Source organism: Pan troglodytes, chromosome 8 (assembly GCF_028858775.2).
Source record: "Pan troglodytes isolate AG18354 chromosome 8, NHGRI_mPanTro3-v2.0_pri, whole genome shotgun sequence".
Classification (NCBI taxonomy): domain Eukaryota; kingdom Metazoa; phylum Chordata; class Mammalia; order Primates; family Hominidae; genus Pan; species Pan troglodytes.
In genome coordinates, this window is record NC_072406.2 from 62,066,266 (window position 1) to 62,083,164 (window position 16,899).

Genomic DNA, 16,899 nt, shown 5'->3' on the forward strand with positions numbered 1-16,899 from the left:
AGGCAAAGAAACCTGCCCAGGATCACACAGCAGGCAAGCTGCTTCTCCCCACTGCCCTGCCACAGCCTGGCCCCCGAGGGCTTCCCTCCCTTGCGGTGGTCCAGGGTAGGGTGGGGGTGCTGACCTTGTGGACACTCTGGGGGTTTTCCAACCAGGCGAAGTACATCTCCTCCATGTAACTGGAGCCGCCTCCACCTTTGCTGCTTGGGAAGGTGGCCGGTGGCCCGGAGGACCTGCTGCGCCAGCCAAACACCGGGATGTCATGTGCAGCCAGGAGCCTCGCAGCCTGTACCCCAAGACGGGACAGCAGCAGCCTCAGCTGACTCATTCTGGACACAGGCAATGAAGGAGAGGCATAAATGGCAGGACCAAGACAGGAAGAGGCTCTACCAAGCCACTGTCCGCTCATCAGCACTTGTCATTCCCACTGGGCAGATGGTGCCCACTGGGCAGATGGTGCTGGGATAGGTAGTGATGAGACTGGGAATGTGACACTCTCCCAGCCCCCTGGGCTTACTGTCTGGTGGAAGCCCCCAGCTCAGTAAACTCTATCAATAGATATCAAACAGCCCTGAGCCCCAGCCCTGCTGTGCCACACTCATCCCAGACCACACTCCTTCCTGGATAGTCCCCAAAGCCTGTGCAGAGACATGAACTCCCCAGGCCCTGCCTCAGGGAGCACCCACCTAGGTCCTGGAGCCCACTTGGAGAGCCACAGGGCAGGTGCAGGGAGTACCACCAAGAAGGAGTGGGTCTCAGGCCCACCACCCTAGAACCAGAGCAGGCAGTCCTCCAGGGGTCAGGTGTGTTGTGCATGGTCAGGGAAAAGCAGGGGCAAAAGCATCCAGTGAGCACAGGTGTCGGGGGTGATAGAGGCACACTATCTCAGGAGGGCTGTGGCTCTAGTCATTGCGACCAAAAGTGACCAGTGACTCCCTGTGACTGCAATCCTGGGCCAGAGTGCCCTCTCTCCCAGGCCCAGCCAGAAGGCTGGTGACACTAGGCCCAACAATAGCCCCACTTCATTGCAGGAAGGGCTAAGGTCTGGAGGGGCAGGAAGAGTAGAATGGAAGGCAGCCCCAGGCCCAGCCCAGCACCACTCAAGACAGCTAACAGCCCAGGCAGGTACAGACTGGAAGCCCACCCAGACCAGGGGGAACCAGGCCCTGCAGCTCATCTCACCTCACTCTGTCACCTGTGCCTTCCCAGGGAAAATATCTAAATCTTGGGCTTTCAGTGATGGGGGCTTTCTCTATTCCGCAGACGGTAAGAGTTCTAAGAGCCTCTGCCAATCCTGGAGAACCCCCCAGATATCCCTATCCAGGCAGTTTAGGGGTTGATTGGGCCCACTGAGGTCCCAGATCACCCCATACCCCTGCCACCTCATCCTACACATGATGTGTAAAGTGGGACCTCTGTTCCCCACCCTACAACTGTGAGCAGAACCCCTTCCTCTGCTCCAGCACAGCCACTGCCATAGAGCAGCTCCCCATGAATACCAGCTAATGCCCTCCTGCCCAGACCGCCCAGCTTGTAAGCTAGGTGCAAGGACCACCCCACAAGGGGTCGCCCAGGCGGGAGGAGTCCCCTACCCCTGGACAGCTCAGGCCCCAGAAAATGTGCATTCTGGGGTATAACTGGCTTCCAAGTACTGCCCAGGCCAGGCCCTGAGCCAATGCTCCTGGTCAGGTGTGCTCAGCCAACACCTGTTGCACTCTTCTGCCTCACCCCTGCCATCAGCTCAACCATGTCACCAGAAACTCACTGGCTGGACTTTCCACAAAAGGTCAGGCCCCACCAGAGGGCAGGGCACAGCCCTCCTTCTAACTCACATGAGCCAGAGGAAAGGGGTGATGTCACCTCAATGGAGGGAGGACAGGCTCCTGGGGCAACCAGCAGCAAGCCTGAACACAGAAAATTTTCAAAACAAAAAAGATTCCACTGCAGGGAGGAGGGACGTGAGCTTGGGAGCCTCTGAGTGCCCCCAAGTTTCCCTCCCCAATGCTCAGCCCCTGAGGCTTCGGGTCATGTGGCCCAGCCCACGAGCCAGTGATGCCAAGCCCTAGAGCGCGGGGCACTTGGGGCCGGCTCCTCTGGGAGCAGCACCTCTCCAAGTGCCAGGCATGAGCTCTGGGGTCAGGCAGCCAGGGTCCCAACTCCTGTTCCACCTCTGACCATCCTAGAGGCCTGGGCAAAGAGAAGGTCGTGCCAGCCCAGCTGGCCACTGGGCCCAGGAGCTCCTGAAGCATCAGGGAGAATCTTCTAGAGCATCAAAAGGAATCCACAACCCAGGACGCTTTATCATCCCCAGTCTATGGCAAAGGAAACTAGATATCAAGACCATCGTCATGGGAATAAACATAATAGGCACCGTCAGGAGCACTGATTCTAGGACAGATACTGTGCTCATTTAATCCTCCCAACATCCCATGGGGTGGGCACTCATATCAGTTCCACTTTATAAACAGAGAAACTGAGGTGCAAGAGGCTAAGCTGGCTAAGCTGGTGAGTGACAGGGCTGTGTGAGGTTCCAGCGACTGTGCCCTGATCACTGCAGTCAATATGTAAGCCAGATTTCTCTTAGCGATGCAGTTCCCATCAGCTGAGCCAGAGCTGCTCCCTCTGCCAGCCCCACTCCCACCCCCACAGGGGAATGGGGCAGTTTGGGCCAGATAGGGACAAAGTCTGGCTGTGTCCAGAATGGCCCGGTGCAGGAACACTGTTTTATAAACACTAAACAGTCTGGGTTGGCCACTGGGCACTGCTGTGACCTTGACCCAGCCTGGCAGGAGGGCAGCCTGCCACCCACCCCCACCTGCATCCCAGCAGGGCATGAGGGCTCAGTATCTAGAGCCAGAGCCCAAGCCAGCCCTACTAGTTCCTGCCCATACAGTCAAGGACAGCAACAAGGAGTGAGAGTCAGGTGCCCTGTGCAACCCCCTGCCCAGTCCAGACTCCAGCAGAGTTGCCCTGGGTATCTCTTGGGGGTCTCTTCTCTGAGGACAAGGTCACACAGCATCCCCAACCCAACCTCAGAACCTCAACCCAACCCCAGAAAACTGCCGACACCATGGTCACTAAGACTCCCACACACACAACCCTGTCTGGGGTGCCCTAGTGAGGACTACTCCCTAATGCACCCATTGCAGAGATCAGTAAACAGAGGCCGGGAAGGGTTCTCCCCAGAGGGCCCTCCAAGCTGGGCAGCAGCAGAGCCTGGATTCTCTCAGCAGCAGGTCTACTCTGACCCCACTTTCTGAGAAGCGGATGAGCTTTTGCTCAGCAACAAACCGCAATTCTATTTAGATGGGGCCTGTTCCAAGACACTGGGGAGGGGCTGCTAGGGCCTGCTTGAGCCAGGTGGCCGAGGGGCGTCAAAGGGTCTCTCCGGTTCGGCGAATGCGTACTGCAGCCTGCTGTGGCCTCGGAATTACCCCGTCCCCCTCCCACCATCTCCCTGGGGGCGGAAGAAGCGCTTCCCATGCAAGCAGCGACCTCAGGCCATGCCGCCCTCTCTCAGGCCTCAGTTTTCTCATCTGTAATCGGAGACCGCGGTTAAAACCGTCTATTAGGCTCCCTGGTAGTCCGAAGCTGCCTATGGGTCCCGCCAGGTGCACAGCGCTGACCCTCCCCATCCCCCGCACAGCCCTCGCAGCTCCGGGCCCTCCCCTGGCCACAGAAGGCGCGGGGCAGTCTGAAGTCCTCGGGCTGGAGAAACCCACCGCGAGCACCCGCTCCTCTGCGCAGGACCCTGGACTAGCCGGGTGGTACGCGCGCGATGGGCTGGGTGTCCCGGGGGAGGCCACGGCCAGCCAAGGTCAGAGCCAAGGTCACAGTCTGTTCCTCCTCCCCCTCCCCCCGGCGGGGCCAGACTCAGGGCTGCGGGCAGCGGCGCCCCAGGACCCGGGAGAGAGGAGCTGTGGGGCCGGTCCCCAGGACGGCAGGAGAAGCAGCGGCGCAGGGACCGGGAGGGGGCGGGCCGCCGCGCTCACCGGGCGGGCGGGCGGGGTCCGCGCTGCAGCGAGGTCCGGAGGCTGCAGGTCAGGGGGCTGCGCGGAAGGGGTGCGCGCGCGCCGTGCCAATTACCTGGGTCACGTGACGCAGCCGCCCACGGGCGCGCGCCCCTGAGACTCCGCGCGTCGTGACGTCTCCATGGATGCCCCGCCCCGCTCCTGGCGCTGTCCACGGTGCTGGCGGCCCAGGCCCGAGGTCGCCCACGGCCGAAAGGGGGACTCCTCTCTGAGACCGCAGAACGGGGCTGAGGCCCTGAACCCCGTGTGCTCGTCCTAAAACTAGGACGAATGTACCAGACGACAAGCAGCCTTTGTGTGTAGGAGAGGATAGGTTTTGTTTTGTCGTCTGTAAAATGGGAATGCTATGAAAAGTTCCACTATCTTAGGGATGTTTTGAAAAAAAAATGAGATAATGCGTGAAAAGTGCTTACCCCAAATCTGATACACATTTTACCCATTCATCCTCCCACTGATGGTGACCCAGGCTGTCCTCACCACCCCGTGGCCACAAACAAGGCTGCAATGAACTTCTTCATACACATTCCCTTAGGATCCTGCGTGGAACTTTCTCTGGGATAGAGATCAACTTTCTAATTATTATCAGAATAGCAGATGCAATGTCCTGTTATTGTTTTAATCTGCATTTCTCTCGTTATCAACCATTTGCATCTCCCGTTGTTTGTTAGTTTGGGGTTTTCTGTTGTATTTTTTTCAGCTTTCTGTTGGGTTTTGTTCTCATTTAAATGCAGGGATTTCTTGTATAGGAACATAACATACCTGTGGTTCAAGTTGCCATCAAATCTCTCCTGGATTATCGCAGCAGCCTCCTAACTGGCTTCTCCGCTTCTACACTTACACTCTTGAATTTTAATCTCAAAACTACAGTATGCACTTCACAAGAATATATTCAAGTACATATCAAACCAATTAATATGGTTGCTTGTCGAGGGAGGAGGATGGGGAATGTGGATATGAGGTAATTAATCAATTACCCAGATCACTGCTGACAGAGTGCCACGAAGAAAGGAATACAACTAACTTCTGCACCTGAAGTCTCCCAAAAGTTCTTTATTTGGAGACAGTTAGGGATACATGTGGTCAAGAATCTTCAGCACTTAACACAGCACTATCATGGTATTTTTCAGTAAATATTTGTTGAATGAATGACTGAGTGAGTAAATGGACACTTGACTTGGATCCTGAAGGATGAGTAAGATTTTATCTGGTGCAGAAGGGCAGGGTTCATTGGGAATTCTTTGGACACAAGCACCAAAAATGACCTGGCTAGCTTCAGCCGAAAACGAGTTGATATGAAGGTTGTATATAAGGCAACTCACAGAATCAGAGGAAAGCTGAAAATTTACTTCAGGAAGCAGGGCTGAGCCATAGAGGAACTGTCTCTTCAAGGCTCTTCTGTTTTTCAAAATTCAAATTCCGGGTGAGAGGCAGGAATGTACTTGCAGTAGAGACGGAGTAAGGTGGCCAGATTTGAGAGACTTACGGGGATCAGCTCCATGGGGTTTAGTGGTTGACCAGATATGAGGGTGGAGACATAGGTAACTCACAGGTGTCTGGCTTTAGTGACTTGGGCACAGTGGAACTTCTCAGTGAGCTAGGGAAAAGGAGAAGATGCAGTTTGGGGTAATAGTGGAAAAGTTTACAAGTCAGAGTCACCGATTAAGAAAGATGGAAAGCCTGACACAGAGCAGCAGGCAGGAACAAGGCTCTCGCAAATCAAAAGGCTTCAGAGCCTTTCAGCCTTCCAGCCTAATTGGTGTTCTGCTAATTGCATTGATTAAAGCAAACATTTGGGGCAATCAACGCTCCCATGAGGGTGGCTGCCATTCTCAGAAGCCTGAGAGGATTAGTGGCAGTGGCTGTAGGCTTTGCAGAGATCTTCAGAAACAGACACCTTTCTTTTTTTCCCATGCCTGTGGCGTGTGTGTGTGTGTGTGTGTGTGTGTCAGAACATGGAAGCTTTTATTTATTCTAGTTGTACAGAACTTAAATGATACAGAAGGATACAGAACAAAATGTGAAAAGCCCCCTTCCACCTGCCCCAACCTCACCTCTTTTTTTTCCTTCCAGAGATAACTACTGGCCAGTTTGGCAAACATTTTTACAAAATTGTTTATGTATTTATATCCATATGCTTCTACAAACATATACATAAAAACATGAAATGGATCACACTAGAATATAGTTCCACGACTTGTTTCTTTTTTTCTCTTGTCTTGAAGATTTTTATTTAAACTCAGTATGTGTAGGACCACCTCATTCTTTTTCATGGGTATGTTGTATTCATTATAGGGATGTATGGTGACTGTATGTCACTTCTCTCCCATTGAATGAACATTTCCATTTCTTTTGACATTTACAGAAAAAAAAGGAGAAAAGAGTCCTCCTATATATTCCCTTTAGTACATGCAAAACTACTATGGTAACATTGATTTCTCTTTCTTTCTTTCTTTCTTCTTATTCTTTTTTTTTTTTTTTCAAGATGGAGTCTTGCTCTGTCACCAAGGCTAGAGTGCGGTGGCTGGATCTCAGCTCACTGCAACCTCCACCTCCCAGGTTCAAGCAATTCTTCTGCCTCAGCCTCCTGAGTAGCTGGGATTACAGGCTCCCACCACCATGCCTGGCTAATTTTTTTATTTTTAGTAGAGATGGAGTTTCATCATTTTGGCCAGGCTGGTCTTGAACTCCTGACCTCATCATCCCCCACCTTGGCCTCCCAAGTGCTGGGATTATGGGAGTGAGCCACCATGCCCAGCCTGATTTCTAAATTAAGTTTAACAATGGGTCAAAAGATATATATTCTTTGCAGTTTAATATGTATAATAAATATCTAGTAAGACCGTTCCACTGAATACTTCCTCATTAGTGTTTTTGAGTTCCCACTCCCTTACATCCTTGCCAAGATTTATTATCAGTTTTCTTTCATTTATGCCTGATAGGTGAAAAATCACATTTTGTTTTAGTTAGCATAAAACTGATAAGCGAGTTTGAAAATCTCTCTTTTTTTGAGGTGGAGTCTCGCTCTGTCACCTAGGCTGGAATGCAATGGCGTGATCTTGGCTCACTGCAAACTCTGCCTCCTGGATTCAAGCTATTCTCCTGCCTCAGCTTTCCAAGTAGCTGGGACTATAGGCACACACCACCATGCCCAGCTAATTTTTGTATTTTTAGTAAAGACAGGGTTTCATCATGTTGACTAGGCTGCTCTTGAACTCCTGACCTCAAGTGATCTGCCCACCTTGGCCTCCCAAAGTGCTGGGATTATAGGCATGAACCACCGCACCCGGCCTGAAAATCTTTTTATATGTTTTTATGTGTTTCTTTTTATATGTTTCTTATTTTGTATTCTTTTTCTACAAATTGCCTATTGATAGACTTTGCTCATTTTTCTATCAGGTTGTTTATATTTTGCTTGAATTCACATAAACTCTGTACATATTCTGAATAAGAATATTTTGTAGGTTGTAAATGTTGCAACATTTCTCCCAGTCTGTCACTTGTCTTAACTTTGTTTATAGATGCTTTGGCCACATTTTCATAGCTTTGATTACAGCATATTATTATAATTTTTCTTTTATAGTCTTACTTATTGTTGTTAATCTCTTACTATGCCTAATTTATAAATTAAACTTTATCATAGGTATGGGCCAGGCATGGTGGCTCACACCTGTAATCCCAGCACTTTGGGAGGCCAAAGCAAGTGGATCACCTGAGGTCAGGAGTTTGAGACCAGCCTGGCCAACATAGTGAAACCCCATCTCTACTAAATATACAAAAAATTAGCCGGGTGTGGTGGTGGTTGCCTACAATCCCAGTTACTCGGGAGGCTGAGGCAGGAGAATCACTTGAACCCAGGAGGTGGAGGTTGCAGTGAGCTGAAAGAGTGCCACTGCATTTCAGCCTGGGCAACAGAGTGAGACTCCATCTCAAAAAAAAAAAGAAAAAGAAAAAGAAAAAAAAATTATCATAGGTATGTATAGGAAAAAACAGGGTATATATAGGGTTTGATACTATGTGAGGATTTGGGCATCCATGGGGGCCTTGGAACGTATCTCCCCAGGATAAGGACAAACTACTATATAAAACATTTCTATCACCACAAGGATCCCTCAAAATGCCCTTCTATAGCCACTCCTATTTCCCTCCCACATCACCTCCTCCTTAACCCCTCCAAACCATTAATCAGTTCTCCATCTCTATAATTTTGCATTCAATAATGTTATATGTAAGTGGCATTATAGGGTAGGTAGCCTTTTAGGATTAGCTTTTTTTCATTCAGTATAGTTCTTCGGAGATTCATGCAGGTTGTTGTGTGAATCAGTCATTTGTCTCTTTTTATTGCTGAGTAGTATTCCATGGTATGGATGTACCACAGTTTGTTTAACCATTCACTCATAAAGGGCATCTGGATTGTGCTCAGATTTTGGCTATTACAAATAAACCTGCTATGGACATTTATGTTCAGATTTTTGTGTGAACATAAGTCTTCATTTCTCTGGGGTAAATGCCTTGGAGTGCAATTGCTGGGTCGTATGGTAGTTGCATGTTTCATTTTTTATAAACCTTCTGCTCTTTTCTAGAGTAGATGTGCCACTTCACAGTCCCATCAACAATGTGTAGGTGATACAGTTTCTCTGCATCCTCACCAGCATTTGGTGCTGTGTGTTACCCATCCTGATAGGTATGTCATGATATCTTATTGCGGTTTTAATTTGCATTTCCCTGATGGCTAATGAGCATCTTTTCATGTGTGTGTTTGTAATCTGTATATCCTCTTTGGAGAAATGTCTCTTTATGTCCTTTAGACCTTTTCTAATTGGATCGCTCTTTTTTTTTCTTACTGTTGAGTTTGAGAGCTCTTTGCATAGTCTAGATGCTAGACTTTGTCAGATACGTGATTTGCAAATATTTTCTCTCGGCCTGTAGCTTGTCTGTTCATCCTCTTAGTAGGGTTGTGCATTGAGCAAAAATTTGTAATTCTGATGAAATCCAGTATATCATTTTTTCATTTTATGGCTCATGTTTTTGATATTTAGTCTGAGATTTTTTTTCACCTCATCCTAGATCCTGAAGATTTTCTCCTATTTTTCTAGAAGTTTTATTGTTTTACATTTTGCATTTTGGTTCATTATCCTTTAATTTTTGTATAAAATGTGAGATTTAGGCTGAAATTCTTTTTTTTAACCTATGGACGGTCCATTGCCCCAGTACCATTTGTTGAAAGGCTGTTCTTCCCCTATTGAATTGCTTTTGCACTTTTGTCAAAAATCAGTTGAGCACATTTGTGCGGGTCTGTTACTGGGTTCAGCTTTATGGAGATATAATTCACATACCATACAATTCACCCGTATATAATATATCATTCAATTCTTTTTTAAGCATATCCATAGAGTTGTGCAACCGACTGTGCAATTTTAGAACATTTCATTATCTGACAAAGAAACCTTTGAAAGGGGAATTTTACCACCTTAAGAATATCAAGTTGATCCAAGACCTGCATCATACTAAAAATCTTCTGTGGGTGCCCCGAAGTGCAGAAGGCGCCTCCTCTGATAAGCCTGTGATACAGCAGGTGTTGATCCTAGGCCCGGCTGGTCAGCTTCTCCACAAGGCTGCCCTCTGACAAGCTCTGCGCTTCCACCACTGCCTCCCACAGGCCTCTTCTGCTCCCAGCCTTGGCCTTTGGGCCGCAACCTCCAGAATACCCGTGGTTTTCCTCCCTGAAAGATGGAGCCCCTAGGGCAACCATCTGCTCCTGTCCTCCAGCTCCATTGCAGCCGGCCTTTCCACCAGCCCCAGTCCAGGTGGGACAGGACATGGAGACAGCAGGGACTCGAGTTTCCGTTTGGAGGCGGCAGGATTCAGAGGCAAATTCAGCCCCTTAAACCTCTGCTGCCGCCTCCCCTGCAGCAACTGAGGCCTCCCACCTCTCGGAGCGAACCCCCAAGGAGAGCACAGCCAAGATTTTGGACTTCAGGAAACAGCATCCAGGCCATCGCTTGCCCTCGGGCTGAGGGCCACGCATCCCTGCCTGTCCCCTCACAGGCGGCTGCACGCTCCGGCCCTCGCCCCAGCCCTCAGGGCCCCGGCGGGAAGCCCCTCTCTGAGCAGGCCTGGCCGGGTTGTGCCCTCCTGCGGAGTCCCCAAGGGGCGGGGAGCCCGCGCCTGCCTAGCCCGGCTCTCAGGACACCTCTGTCTGCGTCTCCTTCGTCGCCACTCCGGGTTTCGACTCCGCGTGGCCAGGCACCCCGGGTCACCACCTCTCGACCCAGGGCGAGCTCACGCCGCCGCCTGCGCGCTGAACTGGGAGCTGGGAGCAGCCGACATCGGTCTCTGAAACCCTGCGCTGGGAGGCCCTCGGCTGGGCGGGGATTCCTGGGCGCTGAACAAGTTTTCCCGGCGGTGTCTGTCCGAGCGCAGACAGAAGCCGCGCGAGGGGAGGCGGGGTAGTGTCCTGGGGCGGCGGGGAGGGGCTGGGAGGGCGGGTGTGGAGGGGCCTGGGCTGCCCGCCGGCTAGGGGCGGCCACCTTGGCCGGAGATCCGACGCGCGGGGCCTCCCGGTCCGCGCTCCTCCAGGAGGCCGGATCCGCGCGGCAGTCCTGGGCTCCGCTCCTCAACCTCCTGCCGCGGCCGCGCCCCGCTGGGGAAGGTGCGAGGTGCGGCGGACGAGGACGATTCTTGACGCTGAGCCTGTGAGCCAGGCCCGCGCCCACCGCAGGAATCTCTCCCGGGAAGGCCCGGAAAGATGCCAGCGGCCCCTGAAGCAGGGAGACCCCTGCGCGTGCGCTTCTGAGGCAGATGCATCAGGGAGGCCTTCCTGGGCGAGAGGGAAAGGATAATGGAGTGAGGGGAGTGTTGTGGACCAAGGCCTGGAGGGCGAGCAAGGGTCTGGGGTGTCTGGCGATACTGGGTGGAGGGAAGGGGGTTCTCTGTGGCCGGCATCAGGTGCTCCAGGGCAGGGCTTGGAGATAGCCAGGCCCAGCCAAGGGTCTCAAACGTTCTACCTGACGTTTCAGTCCTCAAACCGCTGGAGGGCCTCTTCAGGGTTTCAGCAGGAGACGCAGTCAGATTTTGTAGAAAAGTCATTCTGACCAGGCGCAGTGGTCACACCTGTAATCCCAGCATGCTGAGAGGCTGAGGGGGGCGGATGACTTGAGGTCAAGAATTTGAAACTAGCCTGGCCAATATGGTGAAACCCTGTCTCTACTAAAATAAAAAAATTAGCCGGTCGTGGTGGCGCGCCCCCGTAATCCCAGCTACTCAGGAGGCTGAGGCAGGAGAATTGCTTGAACCTGGAAGGCGGAGGTTGCAATGAGCTGAGATCATGCCACTGCACTCCAGCCTGGACGACAGAGTGAGACACCGCCTCAAAAAAAAAAAAAAAAAAATAGCCAGGCATGGTGGCGAGCGCCTGTAATCCCAGCTACTCTGGAGGCTGGCAGGAGAATTGTTTGAATCCGCTAAGCGGAGGTTGCAGTGAGCCGAGATCTCGCCACTGCATTGCGGCCTAGGAAAGAAAGAAAGAAAGAGAGAAAAAGGGAGAAAGAAAGGGAGAAGGGGAGAGAGGGAGGGAGGAAGGGAAGAAAAAGAGAGGAAGGAGGGAGGAAAAAGAGAAAAAGGAGAAAAGAAAAAAAAAAGAAAATGAAGGGAGGAAGGAAGAAGGAAAAGAAAAGTCATTCTGGAGGCTGGTGGAGAACTGGTGAGCTCCCATAAGCACCCCAGTGAATGGAGGTTTCACCAGTGAGGCCTGGGGAGGAGGGACCCGTGCAGAGCATTACAGAGGCAGGGTCAGTGGGGCTGGGACAGCTTGGCTTTGGGTAGTAAGGGAAGAAGAGTCAAGGATGTCTTATGGCCCCTGAAGGTGTGCTCCAGGCCCCCTGCCTCTGTGGGGCACAGTTACCACCTCTTAGGAGGCCTCACCTTATGCAGAGTTGGGCCTTAATATTTATTTGAGGCCAAGAGAATTGTTTCCTCACTACCCTCGGAGAACTAACCTGATCTTGCTGTAGAGAGACATAAGCAGTCCCTGCCTTCACAGTAGTTTCAGAGTACAGATGACTTCTGGCAGGTGCAGGGAGCACCCTCAGCTCTGAATAGGCAGAGAAGACAGAGAGACCAAAGAATAAAACAAAAGAAAGAACACTGACATGGTTAACAAATCAGACAGAAGGTAAGGTCTCTTAACCGAGTGTCTTTTTGTTGTCTTTTTTGTTGTTGTTGAGACAGGGTCTCGCTCTGTCACCCAGGCTGGAGTGCAGTGGCATGATCACGGCTCACTGCAACTTCCACCTCCTGGGCTAAAGTGATGCTCTCACCTCAGCCTCCCAAGTAACTGGTAGGACAGGCACATGCCACCATGCCTGGCTAATTTCTATGTGCTTTGTAGAGACAGGGTTTCACCATGTTGCCCAGGCTGGTCTCAAACTCCTGAGCTCAAGCGATCCACCTCCCAAAGTGCTGGGATTACAGGTGTGAGCCACTGCACCTGGCCCATTAATTGAGTGTTTTTTAGAGTCCAGATTTTCTTTTCAATTGCAATGTCAATACATGCTCATTATAAAAACACTAAAAAGCACAAAAAAATTGTAAAAGGAAAGAATATTCATATTTTCCTGTTTAAACTCAACCACCTTAGTTGAGTTTATCATTTAGTGTCTTCCTTCCAATATTTCTTCCCTTACATGGTATTCAAACTTTTACCAAAGTTGTGGTTATACTGTCTTCACAATTTGCAGAGTCCCTTTTCACTTAAGATTATCTCAGAAGCGCTCTCTCATGGGTCATGGTTACATGGCAGCTACCGCGGCAAAGCGAGAGCCTCAGAGACGCCACTGCGGCCAGCACAGCCGGAGACCTGAGCTGGGGGCTGTCTGCAGGCCCTGCACTCTCTCCATGAGTTGGAGAAGTCCCATTGTATCAGAGTAAGATGGACGGTAGCTTTGATTGTGATTGTGGTGAGCTGGAGCCACCTGATCACTAACAAAAGACACCTTCTGTTAACCAACAGCCACCAGGGCTTCCTGTTGAAATATATAGCAACAAAGGAAGAAAAGAAGCAAAACGGAAATAGTGCTTAACAGCACCTTAGAATGATGCTGCTTAGGACCAGTCCAACACTGAATGTATATGCACTGTGAGGAGAATGTTCATAGAAGCCTGTTGTGTGCATATTTATTCACATTTTTGTTAAATGTTAAATCATTTAGCACAGTAATCTGAGTGCATAGTATATCATTTCATTCCGTTTGAGTTTCTTGAGTGTTTTCTTTAAATGTCTGCAGAGTTGCTGCCCCTTTCTTGAACTATGAGTACTGCAATCTTTTTAATTCTCAATATGAGTAGAGCTTTTTGAGCTTTAAATCTAAGGGAAACTCAACAGGCCTGTTTGGCGTATGCAATGAACATCAAGAAACCATCTTGCTGTGGAAGCATAATTATTTTTTTTCTCTCTCTTTTTGAAAGATCTTTCCTTTGGATGCCAGTTTTCTTCCTTGTTTACACAAGTTCAACAATTCAAAAGGAAAAGGCAATATAATTGGCAATGATTGGCCTATACATAACAACTTTGATATTGATGAAGTTCAGCTTGATCCAAGAGCTCTGTCTGATGCCACTGATGAAGAGGAAGTACAGGTTGACCCCTGAAAATATTTGGATGGAGATCGGGAAAAGTATCTGGAGGATCCTGCTTTTGATACCAATTACTCTACTGAGCCTTGCTGGCAGTACCCAGATCATCATGAAAACAAATATTGCGATCTGGAGTGTAGCCATACTTGTAACTGCAAAACGAGGTCATCATCATATTTAGATAACTTAGTTTGGAGAGAGAGTGAACCATTACTATGAACCCAAGCTTATTATAGATCTTTCCAATTGGAAAGAACAAGCAAAGAAAAATCTGATAAGGCAAATCAAAATGTGAAAGGAATGGATTGGTTAAAGCCAGATAGCACTAAAGGAAGCATCACAGCAACTGGCTGGAAAAGAAAGGGAAAAGAATCATGGATTTGATTTTGATTCCTTTATTGCAGGAACTATTCAACTTAGTTCCCAACATGAGCCTACTGATGTTGTTGATAAATTAAATGACTTGAATAGCTCAGTGTCCCAACTAGAATTGAAAAGTTTGATATCAAAGTCAGTAAGCTAAGAAAAACAGGAAAAAGGAATGGCAAATCTGGCTCAGTTAGAAACCTTGTACCAATCTTCTTGGGACAGCCAGTGTGTGAGTGGTGGGGAGGACTGTTTTCTCATCAATCAGTTTTGTGACGTAAGGAAGGATGAACAAGTTGAGAAAGAAAACACTTACACTCGTTACTTGGACAAGTTCTTTAGCAGGAAAGAAGATACTGAAATGCTAGAAACTGAGCCAGTAGAGGAAGAAGAGCTTGGGGAGAGAGGAAATGAGGAAAGGTTTCTGAACAACAGTGGGGAGTTCCTCTTTAACAAGTTTCAGTCGCGTCCATGTGAAGAGACCACCAAACAGGCTTTGTGTGAGCAACAAGGCTGTTTATTTCACCTGGGCACAGGCGGGCTGAGTCCGAAAAGAGAGTCAGTGAAGGGAGATGGGGTGGGTCTGTTTTATAGGTTTTGGGTAGGTAAAGGAAAATTACAGTCAAAGGGGGTTGTTCTCTGGCTGGCAGGGGTGGGGGTCACAAGGTGCTCAGTGTGGGAGCTTTTGAGCCAGGATGAGCTAGGAGAAGGAATTTCACAAGGTAATGTCATCAGTTAAGGCAGGAACAGGCCATTTTCACTTCTTTTGTGATTCTTCAGTTACTTCAGGCCATCTGGATGTATACGTGCTGATCACAGAAGATATGATGGCTTAGCTTGGGCTCCGAGGCCTGACAAAAAGCAGCTGCGGGAGTCCATAGGCATCCCGCAGTTTCACAGTCCAGTTGGGTCACCACTTAAGTCAACACAGGCCACATTAACACCTTCTGCTATGAAATCTTCCTCTCAAATTCCTCATCAAACATACAGTAGCAGTCTGAAACTTCTGAACTAAAACACTCAGCAGACATTTATCTTTGTATTCTTCATGAAATGTGTTTTGTCTTTTTTTATTACTAGTGTTTAAGTCATTTTTTACTTGAATCAGATGGTGTCATTTAGTAAGGATTTTATTAGTTCTTGGCTTTTAAAATCCGGACTTTCTTTTTCTACATGTGAGATAGTTTTTATTTTAACTGGCATGTCATTTGCTCACAAAAATAAAGACTAGAGCAAAATAATGCAATGCAGGAGAAAAGAAATGCACTAAGACAGGTAAAGAACATTCTCTCATAGAACAATGATCTGTTTTACAGGAAACAAACCTTGCCTTGAAATTTACACAGTGAGACTGTACATAATTGCATGAAAATAGCTATTTTTTCTAAGACATTTTTCATTCATGAGTATTTTCAAGTTTTTCATACTGTACACATTTCTCAAAACACATGATACCAGCAGCAACTGAAAATGAATGCTGAATTTGGTACACATGTGTTATCTACCTCAAGGTAACAAGAGTACGTGGCAAAACATATACCACCATAGTGCTTCACAATATGCACTTCTATTTAGCCAGCGTTTATTGTAGTAAACTATTCTTAATAAGACTCATTCACTGTTTATAAATGTTCTGGTATGCATTCTTTATAGTGAAGTGTTAATACATCACATCTTATTTATTTTAGTATATTTTCTGTATTTAATTATTAAAATTAACTTAGTTTTTAAAATGTATTTGTAAATACACTTTTTCCATTTGGCACTGTGGTTTGTTGCTTTCCTAGCTGAATCTATAATGTCAGCTTATCCTAAGCCTGTCCACATACTTAATTTACTTCAGTGTTCATTTTAAGTAACATGCTCACTGTGTATAGGAATTTGTATTTTGGAGGTGCTTGATCTATCTACAAAGAAAAATTAATTAGGAATTACTTTATTATAAAATGCTCTGAGAAGTTTAATTGTGTTTATTTAAAAAAAAGTTAGACTTGTGTACATGGAAGTAATTAAGGTACATCATTATTGTAGTTTAAAAGTTGTACATGATAAGACATTTTGTTTTTACTGTATGTTTTTACTGAATGATCTATTCCCCATCCCAAGGCAAGCATGAATAAAATTAGGTTAAATGAAAAAAAACAAAAAAGATTATCTCAGGAGCATTTTTCCATCATATGATAAACTTGCAGGTAATTACAATATTGAGCAGGTCACTCAGTCCTGGTCTGCCAGATTTAGCTTCATTCTTGAACCCCAAATTCCAGTGAATCTACAAATATGAATGCAGGTGCCACTTGGTTTTCTTTCCTTTTGCATTATAATAAAAATTAAGAAAGCTGGCTCTGACATTTATTAATCCTCTTCTTTTCTGAAAAATATTTAGGCAATGATAAACACAGTGCCTTAGAAATACCAGCAGGATAATTAACTTCCAATGGAAGCAGGGAGGAAGTATGGGCTGAGGTTAGTTAATAAGATTGGGAGAGCCTCCTATATTATATGAAGTGTGTGGGCTAGAGATGACGGCCTTAGGGAATAATCAATGTCATTGTTGGTTGGGTTCGATTGATTTCATAAGGAAGTACTGAGCTATTGAAACATCGGCAGATCAAGACATCACTTCATTATTTAAACTCCACCAAGAGAGTTTGCAACATGTTCTCAGTGGTTGACCTGGGAGGGGAAAGGAGACATTTGTCTGTCCTTATTCACACCATGAATCACAGCTAGAAAGAGGGTCTCTGTTGACCACTCAGGAAGCTCCAGGAAACAGGCCTTAAGTTTTGAGCTCAGAGACTCAGTAGCAGAGTGTTCAATGTCTTCTAGAAACTGGACTTCATCGTTGTCTATGTCTTTGCTATTCAGACTT

The 16,899-nt window shown here is 47.8% G+C and overlaps 1 protein-coding gene and 1 pseudogene across 11 annotated transcripts in view; one reads left to right on the forward strand and one right to left on the reverse strand.

Annotated features, from left to right (window-relative positions):
* The window catches only part of OGDHL (oxoglutarate dehydrogenase L), a 28,613-nt gene extending 24,479 nt beyond the window's left edge, over positions 1-4,134 (reverse strand). For 4 of the 11 annotated variants that reach the window (XR_010146878.1, XM_016918281.4, XM_063781774.1 and 1 more), the window contains exons 1-2: positions 3,993-4,071; positions 125-329 (exon numbers count right to left, since the gene is read on the reverse strand). Coding sequence is in view for 8 of the 11 variants with exons in the window: in XM_016918281.4 (XP_016773770.3) it covers positions 125-328 (204 nt within the window). In the remaining 3 variants the exon portion in view is untranslated. The other 7 variants (XR_010146880.1, XR_010146879.1, XM_016918282.4 and 4 more) reach the window with 5 other exon arrangements.
* Positions 4,135-12,821: 8,687 nt separating this feature from the next.
* LOC738698 (mitogen-activated protein kinase 6-like) lies at positions 12,822-16,241 on the forward strand (annotated as a pseudogene).
* Positions 16,242-16,899: the final 658 nt, after the last annotated feature.